Source organism: Chinchilla lanigera, unplaced genomic scaffold (assembly GCF_000276665.1).
Source record: "Chinchilla lanigera isolate Chin_1 unplaced genomic scaffold, ChiLan1.0 scaffold00008, whole genome shotgun sequence".
Classification (NCBI taxonomy): domain Eukaryota; kingdom Metazoa; phylum Chordata; class Mammalia; order Rodentia; family Chinchillidae; genus Chinchilla; species Chinchilla lanigera.
In genome coordinates, this window is record NW_004955409.1 from 5,065,402 (window position 1) to 5,082,450 (window position 17,049).

Consider the following 17,049-nt stretch of genomic DNA (forward strand, 5'->3'; position numbering starts at 1 on the left):
CACTGCACACACAACTGTGCCTGCATACTACCCTTACTGACTTTTGCTACCAGATATGAGAAAGCAGTGGAAGAGGTGAAGTATGGGAGATAGTAGGATTCAGTGCCAACATTTTACTTTGTTTCCTCCAGCTCTCCCTCCTCCTCCCAGGCAAGCTAGTGTTGGACTTTTACTACCCTTGTCAGTCTTATGTTTTACAGCACCTCCCCCATCCCCTAGAGACAGGAATAAATGCAAAATAAATAAAGCTGTGGGCTGTGCTGCTCTACTGATCTGTCCTTTGCTGTCACCATGGAGTAGGAACATCAAGAACCTTTTTACTGATCCTAAGATCTGCTGATATTTTGCTTGGCATAGCCTGATGTAACTACTATTCTCATGGTGCTTCAGGATCTTAGTAAAATAAGCACAAGCTCAATGATACGGCAGATTTTCCTGGGCTAGTAAATTCTTAAAGACAATGTTTAATTTACTAGGTTTAACTTCCAGAAATCAACGTATAAATTGGGTTTTGAAGCTGGGTCATTTCCCTTTTATATATATTGGTTGTTTAAATCATAAAGTGGATGCAATAATGTATACCAATAAAAGTAGCATACAAAGTATGTATGAAATACTAGTGGTCAAACAACAAGCAACATACACAGAACAAGAAATGTTTATTATTTTCAATGCTGGTGCATAAAGAATAACAATCTTAATTAGAGGAGGAGACAGAGGGAAACATCACATATTAAGGTGGATTTCTGGGCAGGTTAATTGTTCATAGTCTTTTTAGATATAGGGCTTTCCTTTTACCTGACAATTTTCACTAACAGTTTTTACAATACAAAGTTCAACTAAAGTCTTCCATAGGTCAAGTTAAATGAAAAACAGCAAGCAAAACAGAATATCAGGGTATTAGAAATAACTTGTCTTCTTTGTACTTCCACATACATTTTAATGTCTAAACTTGAAATTTAAAAAGACACCTTTGAGACTTTTAAAAATACCAGAGTCACGATAATGGATTTTCCTGTAGTATAGTTGTTTTATAAATGATCAAGATACAGGTACAATCTCAGATGCTCTTGGAAACACATTTAAGGATACAGCACATGCGATACATATAGTTTTAGTTTGCCCATCCTTTGGGGATTATGAAGAATAATCAATTCATTTCACACTGCAAATTTAGTCTTTGATTTCTATAACTTGGATAGATCACGAAGTAGAATTTTAAAAGTTTTCTCAATAGCCTTTCTTCCAAATAACAAAGATATTTCGTGGACATATTTTTTGCCTCATTACATAATTTGCATCAGTGGGCTCTTGTATTGGCAGTTTGTATTGGTCATGATTAACTCTTGCAAAACCATCTTTACAACAAAACAAATATGAAAGAGATCTTCCCTAACGCAAGGAAAATAATCTACTTCAGTAACAAAGTCAACACCATAGGTGTTCCAGGCTGTTCTTGGAAAGCAGACCGGTCAACAGTCCTAAGATCTTTTTCTTTCGTGATTCTTTTCCTTTTTCACAACTGTGCAGTCACTGTCTTTGTCTTCTACTCTGAAAAACAAAAACAACTTCTCTGTTTGAAGATCAAGTGTTTTCATTGGCACAGAACGATTTGGAATGAACCCCAAAGACAGCGGAATGTTGGGTCTCTCCTCCAGTCGGGTCCTCCTCTGCCATCAGCATCCGATTACTCCTTGTCAATCATCTCGTCGCACCCGAGTTCTTCGGTCAGGCGGTTGACGACCATCAGCGAGAAGAGCTCCTCGATGAAGGCGAGCTGATCGAAGGGGGTCTTCTCGTAGTGCATCTGGAACCCGCCATCCAGGGCGGCCTCCCGCGCCCGGGATGTTCTCAGGAACATCTTGTTGGCCTCCTCCAGGGCGGCCGAGACGCGGTAGCCGGCCCCGCTCAGCGGCTCCTCCTCTGGGTAGTCGTAGTCATCCTCCCAGTCGTCCAGCTCCTCAGCCTCGTCCTCGCCCTCCAGGCCCGGGCCCGGCTGCTCCCCGGGGCTGGGCCCGCGGGCCAGGCCTGCTCCGCCGCGAGGCGCCGCCAGGGGCTGCGCGCCCTCCTCCTCCTCCATCGGCCCTTCCTCCTCCAGGAGCGGCGCGGCCCCGCTGCGGGCAGCGCTCAGGGCCGCTTCCCGGCTCCCGCCACCGCCTACCTCCATCTGGGGAAGGTCACCCTCGCCCGGCATCACGTCCATCTGCAGGTCGTTGCACTCTTCGTACAGCTCGCACAGCTCTGCCATCTCCGACATGGCTGCAACCGCGGGACCACTAGCAAAGCACTTTCTGCAGAAGGATGCGCGAACGGGCTGCTGTGCGCGTGCGCGAACGCCGCGAGTTGCGTCACCTAATGCGCACGCGCGCTATCCGGACGCTGCTTCCGGCCTGGCTCGCAGCGATGGCAGGAGCCGCTTCCGGTTCCCCTAGGAACCCGCGCGGGGCTCGGGGTGTTACTTGCTGGAGTCAGACTTGTTCTCTAGAGACTGTAGGCAGGGACATCACTTGGTGTTCAAGCTGCTTAACGATAACATTGCTTGCGATACTGTGGACTGGAAAATGGTGACCAGGAGCCATACTGAGGCCCCGCGCACCCTCCCTGTCCCGCCTCTTTCCCCACTCAGGTGGTTGCCTCAGGTGTGAACTTCGTCATCCCAGGGCGCATCTCCTGACCCTGTCCGTCCCCACAGATAAACTCCGAGGAATGATCTGTCCTGCTTTTTTGGTTACTTAAAAAGTTAGTTTCACATATAAATATGTTTTTTAAAATGCAAAGAAATATTTAGTCCTATTTCTTTTCCCAGTAGCTAATTTTCCACCGTATCAAATTGGTGCTTATTCTTTAAATCCTCTCCCCTTGGACTTACATGGAATTCTTTTGTACTTGTGAAGAAAGTACTATTTTTTTTTTTTCTTAGCATTTTGCATTACTGTCTTCAACTGAAAGAGAAAAGCTTCGGCAGTGTGAAGATTGAGTTTGCTTTTGGTTTTTCATTTGTGTAAACATACTGTAATTGACCTAACCAAGGATAATTTTTATTATTATTGTAAACTGTGAATAAATGAACATCCACATGTGCCAGTGTTTTTATAGAATACTTAGAAGTGGAAGTGTGGTATCGTTGGGTTTGCATATTTTCGTAATACTGTCAAATTGCTCTCCAAAGTTACTGTACAAATTTTAGCTATAGTCAGCAGTGTTTGAGAATACCTACACTCTCACTGCTTGTGATTTTGTTGAACTTTAACTACTTCCTCAATTTAATGGTATCTTGATTTATTTTACATAGCGTTAGTTTCTAGGAAGGTTGATTATCTTTTAATATGTCTATCTAACATTTGTATTTCTTCTGTGAATTAGCTGGTCTTATGTTAGTGTTTTTGTTACTGATTTGTAAGTATTCCTTATAACTTCATGTGAATACTTTTTCATTTTACAAATATATTCTCCCTTTTGGTGTTTGTCTTAAGTGTTGTTATAGGAAAGTTTTAAAGTTATTTTTTATGTAATCAGATTTAAAGTTTTTTTTCCTGTATGTCTCGTTCTCATTATTAAAATGGACTTTTCTACTTCAGTATGTCTTGATATCTGCTAAGGAAAACCTTGTCTTTGTTCTTTAAAAATTGCCGTAGCTCTTTTTGCACTTATATTTTAACATGAATTTTAGAAGCAGCTTAATATATCTTTGTATGTTTTGTATCTGATAAGGGAAATCTTGCTTACTTGTTCTTTTAAAAATTACTGTGGAAGTTTTTGCACATTTATTTTTCTATGTTAATTTTAGAAGCAGCTTGAAAAAGTGTATAAGTGACACTTGTAACATTTTTATTAGAAGAGTGTGGAATTTATAGATTAATTAAAGGGAGAGAATTGACACCTTTATAATACTGTCTTCTCATTGTTAAGATGATTGATATCTTTCCACTTACAGGTCTTATTTATACCTTTCAATGAAATTTTCTAAAAAGGTTTGCATGATTCTTATTTTCATACTTAGGTATACTCTTATCAAATGCTCCCCATAAAGGGTCCTAATTGGCTATTGTTGACATATGGGAATGATGTGATCTTTGTGTATTGATTATTTTACTGAACTATGAAGATAGAAAATGCACAAATGTGTGGGTAGCTTAATTATCACAAAATGAACATATTTGAGTCCACTACCCTCATCAAGAGGTACCATGTGTGGCACCCCAGAAATCCTCTTGCTTCCTCTTAATGTGCACCAGAAATAACCACTATCCTGACTTCAAAGTGAAATAATTTTTGCCTGATTTTGAATGTAAATAAGTAAAATGATACTCATTGTTTTTGGCTTTTTTTGTTCAACAAAACATGATGTTGCTATGTAGTAGTCCACTGTTGGAATATGACAGTAATCATAATTGGGATTGTTTCTTGTTGAGGGCTATGATAACGTAATTACTGACTTTCTTGTTTCTTGTTGCACATGCTCAGTTCTGTTGGATATGCATCAAGGAATAAAGTTGCTTGGTCATCTTATATATGCAGCTTTAGTATATGTCACAAAGTTCTGAAAACAAGACTAATCAATAGGTGTATAACTGTTAATTAACCCTTATTAGCTAAGTAGAAAAATAATTTCTGTAAATTGGTCATTACACCATGGTTTCCAAACAAGCAAACTGGAATTCCAAGTAAGAGGGACAATCTTCTTGGCTTAATAATTCAGTTCATGGGGGCTGGGGATTTAGCTCAGCGGCAAAAGCACCTGCCTGGCAAGCGCAAGGTTGTGAGTTCGGTTCCTGGTACTGGAGAAAAACCAAAAAAAAAAAAAATAATAATAATAATAATAATTCAGTTCACTTTTCTAGTCCTACTTCGTATTAGAAGTTTAAATGTTAGGGTCTTAGAATATTTGGTGAATGTCTTAAAAATACACATGAATAGAAAAAAATATGTATATATGAGGGTAAATCTATTGGTTAAAGTGATGGAACAAATGGTAGCATTGGTTGGCTCTTCTGTACCTAGAGAGATAGTGTTTTCTGATTGGTTAGACCTTCGTCTACAAGGTGGGAGGGGCAGTGAGGTGAGCCTGCAAACCCTCCTGAACCTTAGGGTTTAAATGAGATTATTGGGGGGCTTATAGCTCAGTGCAGAGTACATATTGAGCATATGAAAGGCTCTAATAAAAAACAAAACCAAAAGGGATTATTATTGAATGTGAGTGGGGTGGTTCCCAAAGGGATATTAAGCAGGCAAAAACAAAACAAATGTAGGTCCATTACTGCTACACTGTGTATAATAGGAATAGTAATTTATGGCATCATACATGTTTCATTGTTTTATATTTTTCAGATTATTGCAAATCATCATATGCAATCTATTTCATTTGCTTCTGGAGGGGATCCTGTAAGTATGCATTCATAAGGGCTCTTTTTGTAAGAGTAGATTAGTGGATGAGTTGATAGTATGGTGCTAAGCTTCTTACTGATAACAAACATCCAAGTCATGAGTAACGAGCACATCTGTGTACATGTAGTGCCAGTCCTCAGAATTCTTCTCAGGCAGACTCCACTCATCAATTGGACTTGGACTATAAGAGGAAGCCAACTTGCCATGGGCCATGTCAACCAAGGCAGCTTGGCTTAATCTGGAATGAACCACGGAGAGAGAACTTGTGGTTCCTTTCTACCAAGAGGTCATATGGTGCTCATTGCCACGAACTGTGGAGGCCTCTGTCTCTTACTCTGCAGGTCGGATGTCTTTCCTTAACTCCATACTGCAGTGTTTCTGGGCCGGGGGGTCGTGTCAGAGAGGGGCACTGAACCTAGTGAGCCTATGCATGAACAAGGAATAAATCTATTTAAACTGAGGGAATAAAAGAACACTTTTTCTCCTCTGTGATACTGTGGGCCATTTTTTTGTATCTGTACCACATGGAAGACTAGAAGGGAGCAGAGTGTGACATTTACAGTGGCTGAACCTCAGTAGCATCAAAAAACATGGAGAAAGTGTGCAGACCTTATTTTACACAGAATGTATTATCTTCTTTTCTGCAAAATATTATTCAGCATTATATCCTTTAGAAGTGAGCCATCACATCCAGTTTAATAGCTGATCCTTTTCTTTCCACTATGTTCAGCCTCTCACTTACTATTGATGAGTAAAATTTAGAGTCCTAAATAATGAGACACATAACAGAGAAGCCTAAAACAGGTATGAAGGGTGGAAAAAAGCTTAAACCTGGCATCTGATATTACTAGAAAGTTTTAATTCATTTTAAACTATATGTGAAATATTTAAAATGAAAAAATAACTATGTCCCAGAAGGAAATAAAGTTCTGAGGTTATTCGGGGTTATCATTGCTTCAGTACTGGCTGCTGAAAAATTTGAACAAATTCATTCACTTGCCTGTTGATGAAACTTGCTTATGTGTAAAGTATATAGTTCAGTGCTATTTAAACTAGACCGTTGTTAAAAACACCTCGGAAATGACTTGTCTTCAATTTGGCTACCACTGACTCAAACTATTCAAGCATGTCAACCCAGGACACTTTGCCTTCAGACCGTCTTTCTGAACTATGAAAAAAAAAAAAAAAAAACCTTTACAAGATTTCAAATCACTGTTCTTACTTATTTGTTTGTTTTTATGTGATACTGTGTTTTCCCTTTAGGCTTCACAGCTTCCTTGCCTTTCTGCCTTGGGCATAGTTATTTTCAAACGACTATGTTAGTTCCTTGATACCACCAAATGAAAGTAAACCAAATTGTGAAGAGCTCTCCTTTTACCCCAGAGGGATCTAAGGATGGCTAATTGCATCTGGCCTCAACTGTGACACCAAGGGTTGGATATCAGGAAGGGTCCAGGTCATCCAAGCTGAAAAACACCAACATTTCTTTCCTCTTCCTAAGCTGTAATAGCTTGGTCATCTATGAAGGAACTTGAAATACTTTTCCAAGAGGCTTAAAGTAATGCTGTATAAGTGTAGTCTGAAAAATAGTTGTTGGTGTTGGTATAAAGTTTCCAGGGTTGCTGTCATTTTAGAATTGGTACACAAACACTTACTCTCAGTACGCCCTACATGGTTTGTGATACTGTTCTCCAGAATCTTCGTGCTTCTCTTGCTGTCTTCGTGTATCTTTAGTTCTTAGTTCTTGGGGTTCACCCAGACACTTTGCCTGCCAGACACAAACACTGTGGCTGCTGTGGGAAAATTTGTATCTGCTGACTTGAGTGGAACCTCTGTGTTCTCTCCATCTGCAGAGAAAGTCTATTGATTCACATTAAAATAGTAATCTGGATCCACCCCGAGCCTTGGCATTAGACCACACACACACACACACACAGTGAAGTTTCAGCCTCCTGTGGGGAGGCAGTTGGGAATATTCCAGGTGCTGGAGTCAGGTGGTCTTGACTTACTACACTTGTCTGATTTTCAATGTCCTCATCTGTGGGAGGATCCCTGTCGCCTGACAGGGTTGCAAGAATTGATGAGACCATGTATGTAAAGTGCTAGTGCAAGGCCTGGCACATAGTCACAAAGGTCACTATTACCAACGTGTGTCCATATTTACTTAGGACATGCACTGAAGTCGTTTACAGCCTTACTAGGCACAAGGGGTGGGAGGCTGAGTTAGGTAAGTCTCTGTGGCCCAACCTGTCATCTTCTTTCTGCCAGATTTCCTCCAAATTTCATAAATACTCCGCATTGTTCCTTACCTGTGGCCTTTGCTCACCTGCACCTTTACTCTCTTCTCAAAAGCAGTTCATTTTTCTTCTGTCAGCCTTGAAGACAGCTTGGGAATGCTTGCGTAACTCTAAATACTCTACTTCTTTGTAGCCCAGGCTGGTTTCGAACTCACAAAGATTCTCCTGCCTCAGCCTCCTGAGTGCTAAGATTAAAGGCGGGCACCACCACGCTGGGCTACTTTGTCTACTTCAAAAACGCAAAATTTGCAAGCAATCAAATATTTAATACATTTTAAAATCTTTTCATCTGCTTTCCTTTTAAACATTCTCTAAATTCTCCCAGCCACAGAGTTTTAAAACTGTTAGAATGGTGGAGACTGCTTTAAGGACCAGAACACTGAGGTCCGAAGAGGGCCCACAGCCTCCTTCTGGCCATCCCACATGCCCAGCGCCATGACTGCCTTCCGGCCACCTTTCACCTTCCTAAGAGTCCGGAAGCAGCAATGTCGGCCTCACTTCCAAGCTGTTAAAAGCAAAGCTCATAGATGTGTCCTTATTTATTTAGAATATTCCCAAGTTCCTTTTTGCATGAGAAATTTACTCAGGTGTATTTTTAAAAACAGCCTGAGACAAGCGCTGCCTCGGGGCGCCTGCTTCCTGTCTGATTCTCCGCGCATTGGTTGTCAAGCGGCGCTCCTTGAGGGCGCTGCAGGCTCAGGCTTCTGTTTCCTGCCTGTTGATTGCTCTGCCCTCTAGAAAGTCCATCTTCCAATCTGCAGCTCGTGTTGTATTTTTTTTCTGAGAAGTAAGATAACAAATAGCATCTTGAATTATTAAAACCTTATCATTCATCAGCTTACAGTTTTCAATAAAAGCTGGAATTACCAAGCAGGTTCTGTTTGTTTTAACACAGTCGGCAGCAGATCTCTGTTTGAACTGCGTGTTTTTCATGAGTCCTCTTAAAGGCATTGCATTTTGCCTTTTTGTTCCTCTAGTCCCCTAGTCCTGCACACAGACATGGAAGTGAACAACCACAAAACCCAGCCTGCCTCTTTGTTCAGCTTCTTTTCTAATGTACATGGTATCTATTTGGACAATAAAAGTCCTCATGCCATGTCCTAATTTTTTTTTTTAAGAGTAGGAAAATTAGGGGCTGGGGATTTAGCTCAGCGGCAAAAAGCGCCTGCCTGGCAAGCGCAAGGTTGTGAGTTCGGTTCCCGGTACCGGAGAAAAACCAAAAAAAAAAAAAAAAAAAAAAAAGAGTAGGAAAATTTATTGGAGAATAAGAATGGGGAGTGTAAGTAGGAATAGCTCCTGAGAGACAGGAGGGGTCCCAAATGGGTCTCCCCACATCCTAATTTAAGACACCTTTGTGCCTGTGTAATCCCTGATACTTCAACTTCCAACATTAGAGTCCTGGTCCCTAGACATCTTAAAAGAGTGACCTAATATCTGCATTCTCTTTGATTCTTTTTTTTTTTTTTTGGTGGTACCAGGGATCGAACTTATGACCTTGCGCTTGCCGGGCAGGCGCTTGTGCCACTGAGCTATATCCCCAGCCCCTCTCTTTGATTCTTAATGACAGAGTCTGCCTCTAAATTTTGAGGGCTGGATACTGGGAATTGAACCCAGGGCCTTGCTATGCTAGGCAAGCACTCTACCACTCAGCTACATCCCAGCTCCCCGCCTCCCCATTTTTGTGTGTGGTGCAGTGGTGCTGCGGCTTATCAACTCATTTCTCTCCACGACTCTGAGTTGCAAACCATACCAGACCAGAACTAAACCATGAGGTCAACATTGAACCTAACCATTGAATTTGATTCCCTTCTTGTCCAACTCGGATTGTGACCAGAACCATGGAAAGAATCAGGTCTGTGAACTGAAGGGCCACTGTGCCGTGGACTGAACCCAGGGACTCACACACGCCAGGCAAGTGTGTTACCTCTGAGCCACATCCCCAGACCTGCTTCTAATTTTTCATCTTAAAGTTTTTCCCCAGAGGGCAAAGAATACGGATCCTACAGTTAAGCTGCGCAGTGTAAATTGTGCTCCTTCCGACAGTGCTTTTCTCCTCAAACAGAAGCAGTCACAGTGAAGTCCTTGCCTCAGCATCATGTTCTGAACGTATTCCTGTATTTCAGTGGTACAATTCATTCATTTTAAATGCAATCTTTTCCCTTTTTTTCTAGGATACTACAGACTATGTTGCCTATGTAGCTAAGGATCCAGTTAATCAACGAGGTATGGAAGCAACTTCTAGATTTTCTTGAGTTGTTGTGTGCCAACTAAGCATTTATTTATTTATTTATTTTTTTAATGATTTTTTTTTTATTTTAAAGAATAAAAGAAGGATAACATAATAATAGGGGGGACTTAGCAAATTACAGACATAATGGTAGGAAATTATCAATGGTTATCATTTTACATATTATTGTCTACAAAATAGTTTCTCAGGAAAACAAATAGACAAATAATAGTGAGTTACAGACAAAAGAGGTAGGAGATTATCAAGAGTTGTTGTACTATACTTTGGTATCTTCAAAGTGGCTTCTAAAGAAAATAGAGCTATACATGAGTGACCTATTGAAAAATCATTATTCTCAATGGTTGTTGTAGGAAACACATAATAATAAACATACATCCATTTATGAAATAAGATAGGAACATTACAAACTTTACACAGTTATGGATAGATTAGTAGGAAAATATCAATGGCTGCTGTAATATGTGGTGGTATCTTCAGAGTGGTTTCTCAGGAATAAGCATTTATTTTTAATATAGAGTCATGAGTATCTCTGGAGTGCTATAATGGATTCTAGAAATACTGTGTAAATTCGAGTTGGAAATAAATAGCTCTGTAAGTGTAATGGCAAGCAGAAACACTGAAACGACACCCAGGATTTGGAGGCAGATTTATTTACATCGCTGGGCACTGATCGGGATCATTCCCAGAATATCAGGCCCCGATCTCTGGTGGTCCAGGGCTTTTATATGATGCACAAGCAGGAGGTACAAAGGTGAGACAGAACAGCCTGGCAGTTCTTCTGATTAGCTAGCAGGGTGAAGTCATTGGTTACAAGGTAGATTAATGATCATTTTGTATGTTTGGTTATGCGCTCATGCTTACAGGGGTCAAGAAGTAATTACAAAGCCGTGAAGCAGTTACAGAGCTAGGAAGTTTCAAAAGAACAAAGTTTTAAAAGGAACAATTTCTCTTGGTCAGTTTTCCCCTTTCACCAGCACTTCAAAGTAGAAAAAATGTGGAGGTGGGGTTTAAATCCTGGTCATTTGAGGCACCAAGCCACCATCTAGAAGGTTCATCTCTTTGCCTGTCTCTTTTGAACTCATGAAAGAAGCTATTGTGGTCATTATAGCCAGTTGCTGTGATCATTATAGTCATTATAGCCACAGCCCCAGTGGAAAAATGAATTGCACATGAGACCCAATCCAGTGAGGTTATCCATCTGCGTTGGTTTTGTGTGTGTGTGTGTGTGTGTGTGTGTGTGCCTGTGTGCATGTGTTGATATTCAGGAGCCCAGCGTGTCACTGTTGAGTGTCAGCTTCTCATCTTTTGGATCCTGACTTAAACGTCTCTTCCGCAGACAGCCCTTTGGTGGCCCCTCCCACCTCCAGGACCTGTCCCAGCCTGCTGCGTCACAGCACTGTGTTTCTCTTCCTGTTAACCTCACACTTTACTATTTTATTTACTTACCTCCCACGTGTTGCATGTGCTGATACGTTTGACGTGCCCTTTCTACTGGGCTAAAATCTCAGTCAAACCCGAAACCTGTTTCTCCTACCCACTGTTCTTTCCCGAGCACTCATCACAATGCCTAGCATGCAGGAGATGCGCGAAAGCTGATTTGTTTTGTTGAATGGAATTATTGACTAGCGCTCTCATCCTGGGACTTTGCAAGGTTGTGTAAGATGCTCATTGCCCAGCCACACTGTGAATCAGGGGCCCGCGGTTTCTCAGGAGATTGGGGCTCTGTGGACAGACTTGGTTAGTATTGCTTCTCATCCCTAACTCTGGAACGTTGGGACTGGTCATAGGGAGCGGAGCACAGCTCAGTTCTCCTCCTTAACTAGACCTGTTGGCTGGTAACCTCCACCACCCCGGAGATGGAGTTTGCCCTCAAACATTTATTATGTGAACATGGCCTGGGATTTGGAAATTGAAAGAGCCAAAGTCACAGAGATGAAAGGCACAGGGCACACTGAGGAGAGAAGGAATAGAATACACTGAACTGCAGAATGTGTGTGGAGGAAGAAAACAGGTCTAAAGGGCATCGGGAGGGCAGACAGGAAAGAGCAGTAAGCAGGGCCTTAGTCCTGCAGGCAAGTGGGTGGAAGGAGCTGTTTACCAAGCAGAGCTTTACGAAGATGGGTCTGGCAGCAGGATGTAGTGGGTGGATTCAGGGAGCAACTTGAAGCAGAGAGAGGCAATAGCAAGCAGTTGTGATGCTCAGAAATGAAATGGTGAGGATCAGCTGCCGGCAGAGTAGGCGCTCAGAAATGCTTGCCAGAAGAACACGGCCCCAGTAGGTGGAAAGGAGCGAACAGACCCAAAGCACTGTGAAAGGCTGCACTAGAGGCAGGTCACTCTACCCTGAACAGAGAAAGAATGGGCAGTGGTCAAGGGGTGGGCAGGGGGACAGGAGCCAGGGAGGAGCAGCGGAGGTGTGAGGACAGCGCACAGAGGATCGCAACAAAGAGCGACTTCTTATGGCCCGACTGGACTTCACGGAAGCATGGCTGCTTGCTAGGCTCGGAAAAGCCCCAGAACGACAAAGCGTGCAGTGGGAGGAAGAAAACATGCACGAGGAACGCTAGGCGGGGGTGACCTTGCCGTCACCGTTGAGCATCTCGGGACATCTCGTTGCCCTTGAGTTAACTGTAGAGAGGGAGGGGTTCCGAGATCAGAACTGGTTGCTCAGGGTAACGGCCGGGAAGATCAGTGTGTTTGCAGATCTCTCTCCTCACTTGAGCGAAACAGGCAGAGAAAGTGAAGGTGGAGCACAATCCCTGGAGGGCGGTTGTGTGGTGCCCCAGTAGCTTTTCAGAGCTGAGTTTTGTGAATGGGATCCGTGGGATCCTGGCACGTGGATTTTGAGGATAGAAGCACCCGCCATAGCGGGTTCAGTTTCTTCTTTGCCTGTCAGCCGATACCCATGCTGGAGACAGGAAGGCTGGGTTGGAATAATAAATTTCCCACCATTTCACTGTCAACACCAGGCTGCTCGTTTCACGTCTACAAACCTCGACTTCTTTGTCTTGTAAGTGGGAGTGAGGGCGTCCCTGTGTTCCTAGTGCTGTTGGGCTGAGTTACTGAGATGACGCACGAAGCATCTTCTTCTTTCCTCCCTCGTCTCTTTTCCCTTTCTTTAAGAAAACTGGTCTCGCTGAGTAGACAGATAATTAGATCCATAGGATCTAGATCCATTCGCTCCATTTCCTTGGATTTAAGAGTTATTTTCTCCCCATCACTGGCTCCTCCTCTTCTGGTGCCCTTGGTCCTGCTCATTCATTTTGTCATACAGATCCCTGTGTGAGGCAGCTGTGTTCTTAACATACCCCCCGCCTACATGTTCCTCTGTGTCAAGTCTTTTCCTCCACGGAGCCCCTGGGCTCCTGGGCCCTGCGGGGAGGTCATGACACAGGTAATTGTTAATCCCATCCTAGCAGGCGAGGGTTGAGCTGGTCCTGATGGAAGGAAAATAATTCTTGGTCACCACAAGCACCGTCTTCAACGAGAGCGGTAAACACAGTCTGTAAGACGGCCACGGAAAAGGAGAGCTGGCAGGTGAGCAGCGGATGCATGTGGACGCTCAGTTAGGGTTTGTGGGTGGGTGGACGAAGGCACAGGAAGGGGCAGTGTGAGGGGAGCTACGGCGCTGCTCGGACGGCGTGTGAGTGCGTGTGTAAAGGCAGGCTGCGGAGAAGGAAAGACCAGAAGTAGACAGCCAGAAGGGGTGTGGAGGGCAGCACGTGCCAGCCGCACGGCACTAGGTGCCATCGATGATTTTGAAGCTTATGAAATTTATTATGGCTTCACCATCCTGCTGACATTGTAATATGATCATCTTTCTGGCACTTGTGTCTCTGAAGTGATACTGGGGGGTGGAAAAGCAGTCCGGAATTACAGAGTCCAACTCAGAGAACATCTCATTAGTACTGGGCCAAGGGGGGATGTTCTGCATTGCCTTGGAGGAGGAAGGGGCAGTTTGAGCTGCATTTGTGAACTATTTAATGGCTATTAAGACACGAGGATAGATGAGGAAGTAGGAATCAAGCCAGGGACAGTGGCACACATCTGTAATCCCAACACTCTAGGAGGCTGAGACAGAAGGATCACAAGTTCAAGCCCAGTCTGGACAACTCAGGGACTTAGCAAGATCCTATCTCAAGATAAATAAAAAATCTTGGGGCTTGGGGATATAGTGCAGATATCTCAATACTTGGCTTATACAAAATATGTAATAAACGGTATCTGTTATTGCTATTGTCATTATTATTCTGCATGACTTGGGGTGGTATTGCCAGTAAAGAAATAGGGATTTTTAAGAGTAGGAAAAAGACAAGAATGTGATAGAAAAACAGGGCAAAGAAAAATAGCTACCATTTGTCACCTGCACACAAATCCCAGGCCTCGTCAGGAGCACTCCGCCCCCATAAACTCATTTCATCCGCATGACAAGCCCGAGACGTAGGTAGGTAGTGATGAGATTCCTTTTTTATAGACAGAAATGAACCGAAGTGTCACCTGCCAATAAGTGGGTGGACCAATCTGAGGTTCTGAGCACAGCTTTACAGAAAGATGTTAGGACGGACCAAGAAACACTAGAAAGATGAAAGGTTTAGCCTCACTAGCAATCAAGACACACAAGTTTTAATTAGATATCACATTCCATCTCCAAATTTCAAACATTAACAAATGGTAAGATGTGGTTTAGAATAGTACTTTTTGAACATTGCTGATTAGAACATAGATTTGAACATTTTGCAGAGCAATTTGACAATTTGCATCAAAGTCTTAAAAATGTAAACATCTTTTAAACCGGCAATTTCGCTTCTGAGGAAGCATTACAGTAGGCACAAAGACTAAACAGTACAGACTGTCACATGTTTATATGATAGGACAAGTAAAGTTAATCCCATATCCATAATGAGAAAATCGTTTAAATGAACCCATAGTTTGTATTATTATGCAGCAATCATAAGACTAGTTTAGAAAAATAAGTGATAGTATAGGGGGAAATGTTTAGAACCCTATTAAAGTACAAAAAGTGGGGTATGAAGCAATATGTATGGTAGGCCCCTCAGATAATTTTGGGTGGTGAGTACATGACGATACATGTGGAAAAACACACCTAATTGTTAATAAGAGTTGTCTGTGGATGGTGAGATTTCATGTACCTTTTTTCTTCTTATTGCCTTATTTTTTATTTTTTTATTTATTTTTTTTTTTTTTGGTCTTTTTGAGACAGGGTCTCGTTATGCAGTTCAGGTGGCCTTGAGCTCACTTTGTAGCCTGGGCTGGTCTCGAACTTCCAATGATCCTCCTCCTTCAGCCTCCCAAGTGCTGGGGTTACAGGCGTGCACCAGCATGCCCAGCTGCCTTTTTATTTTCTAAAAGTATTACAATGAATATTTGTTCTAGTTAAGAAAAAAATGTTCTACATACTTGAATAAAAACAGTGACACCCAAAAGGTGACGTTACCCAATCCTGTGGAGGTCTCAAGGGAGAGGAAAGAGAAGGGGAGAGGGTGAAGGAGGAGAGAACTGAAAATGAGGTGCAGGGTGAGGCGGGGGACCTGCGGCATCTCCCTAAGGGTGAGATCACTGCAGGAGGGATCTGAGAAGAGCAGCAGGATTCCAGGGAGCGGGAGAAGTCAAAGGATGCCTAGAGCTTTAGAGCCTAGGGTGGTCGGAGGAGAAAGACTACGAAGGGATGAAGGGTCCCTGAGAAAGAGAAGAGCGAACTTCATCTCGAGTGGTCACAGCCTGGAAACGGGTGGAGAGGACAAAGGCAGAGACACCCTGCAGTCAGCAGACCCTGGGTCGCCTTAGAGGCAGAAGCTTGGTGAACGCGCAGAGGGGAGCTGGGCGCAGGCCGGCTTCCTGCCAGAACCTGAATGTTCCCACTGTTCCTCGGTGCTGGGTTCGGTTTTTGCTTTACTGCTGTCACGTTTTACCATCACGGCTAGGACCCTGCAGCGACTGTTCGTTACACAGGAGGCTTCTTGTGTAGGAAAGGCAAGTTCGCGTAAGGACGTTTGATTTGCTCAGGGACAACACCCCCTCTCCCTGTACTTGCTGTACACGCGGAGATCCATGTTCTTCTCCCTTCTAAGTGTGGAGCAGGTTTTAGTATTTTCTCCCAATCTAGTCTGGAAGGACACCCCAGCTTACCTGAGCTGTCTGGATATAGGAAAGCCATGGTTCTGAGTCTTTGAAGAAGGCTTTTACAACCCAAAAGACCAATTTAAATGAACCATTAATTTGAATTTATGTTTATGGCTACGAAGCACATGCACCCATGGACTGGTAACATTAGCTGCCCCCGGCTGGCTGCTGAGAAGTGGACTCGTCGTTTCAGTCCATTGGCGCCATCTGCTGGCCGACATGAAAGGCTGACCGTTTCAATTCATTTTCTAACAACAAAAAATTGGCCCGTTCAAAACAAATGAAACTAGTAAAAAGGACCATTACCGCTAAGAATAATTTTCGTCCTCTCATCTCTAAACACCCAGTTAGGAGGACAAATGAAACAGACAGAATAGGAATCTAAGATTCTTTTAAATCTTACTTCATGTAATGCCTCGTACCTGCACTCAGGGCCGTGTGCTTGCCAAGCAAGGCACGGTGCCACTGGGCTATATCCCCGGCCAGGCAGGCTTCTAAAAGCATTTGGGTGTGTTCTCATCCACCTCATTCACCAGATCTGGCACTGCGTGACTTCTGGCTCTTCCTCAAAGTCAGCATGCCCATGAGAGGTCAACATTTTGAATCAGTTCAGGACACTGAGGCAGCCACAGCAGCACAACTAAAGACACTCACGAAAGGGGACTTCCAGAGCTGCTGCAGAAAGGGGCAGGAATGATGGGTTAAGTGTGTTCAAAAGGAGGAGTAGGATTTTGAGGAGGACTCATGGCAGTGTGCCTTTTACTGTGTTTAATTGGAGAAGTTCTAAATAGTCATTCATTTCTCCCTTACTCCTTGTATGTGATTTTGTAGGGTCTTTTGCTCTACCAAAGACCATCTTCACAGAGCAGCATGTCTGCGAGTGGGAACAAAGGCACTGTCTTCCCTGCAGGTGGTGAGAGGGGGGAATCTGTCCCACGACAGCTATGTGTCCCGTGTCCCCTCTGTGATTGGGGGGAC

General features: G+C 43.2%; 2 protein-coding genes across 2 annotated transcripts in view; one reads left to right on the top strand and one right to left on the bottom strand.

Moving 5' to 3' along the window:
- Shc4 (SHC (Src homology 2 domain containing) family, member 4) overlaps positions 1–17,049 on the top strand; it is a 111,144-nt gene that overhangs the window by 65,193 nt on the left and 28,902 nt on the right. The window contains exons 5-6 of the mRNA XM_005376697.2: positions 5,329–5,382; positions 9,854–9,905. Of these exons, the coding sequence (XP_005376754.1) occupies positions 5,329–5,382; positions 9,854–9,905 (106 nt within the window). The remainder of the gene's footprint in view (positions 1–5,328; positions 5,383–9,853; positions 9,906–17,049) is intronic.
- On the bottom strand, positions 641–2,346 carry Eid1 (EP300 interacting inhibitor of differentiation 1). Its single transcript, XM_005376696.2, has one exon. It carries the CDS (start codon positions 2,255–2,257, stop codon positions 1,688–1,690), a length of 570 nt encoding a protein of 189 aa, XP_005376753.1. The 5' UTR covers positions 2,258–2,346; the 3' UTR covers positions 641–1,687.

What these genes read in the sequence shown, in the direction of transcription:
- Eid1 (XM_005376696.2), bottom strand. Translation starts at nt 2,257, where the DNA reads ATGTCGGAGATGGCAGAGCTGTGCGAGCTGTACGAAGAGTGCAACGAC.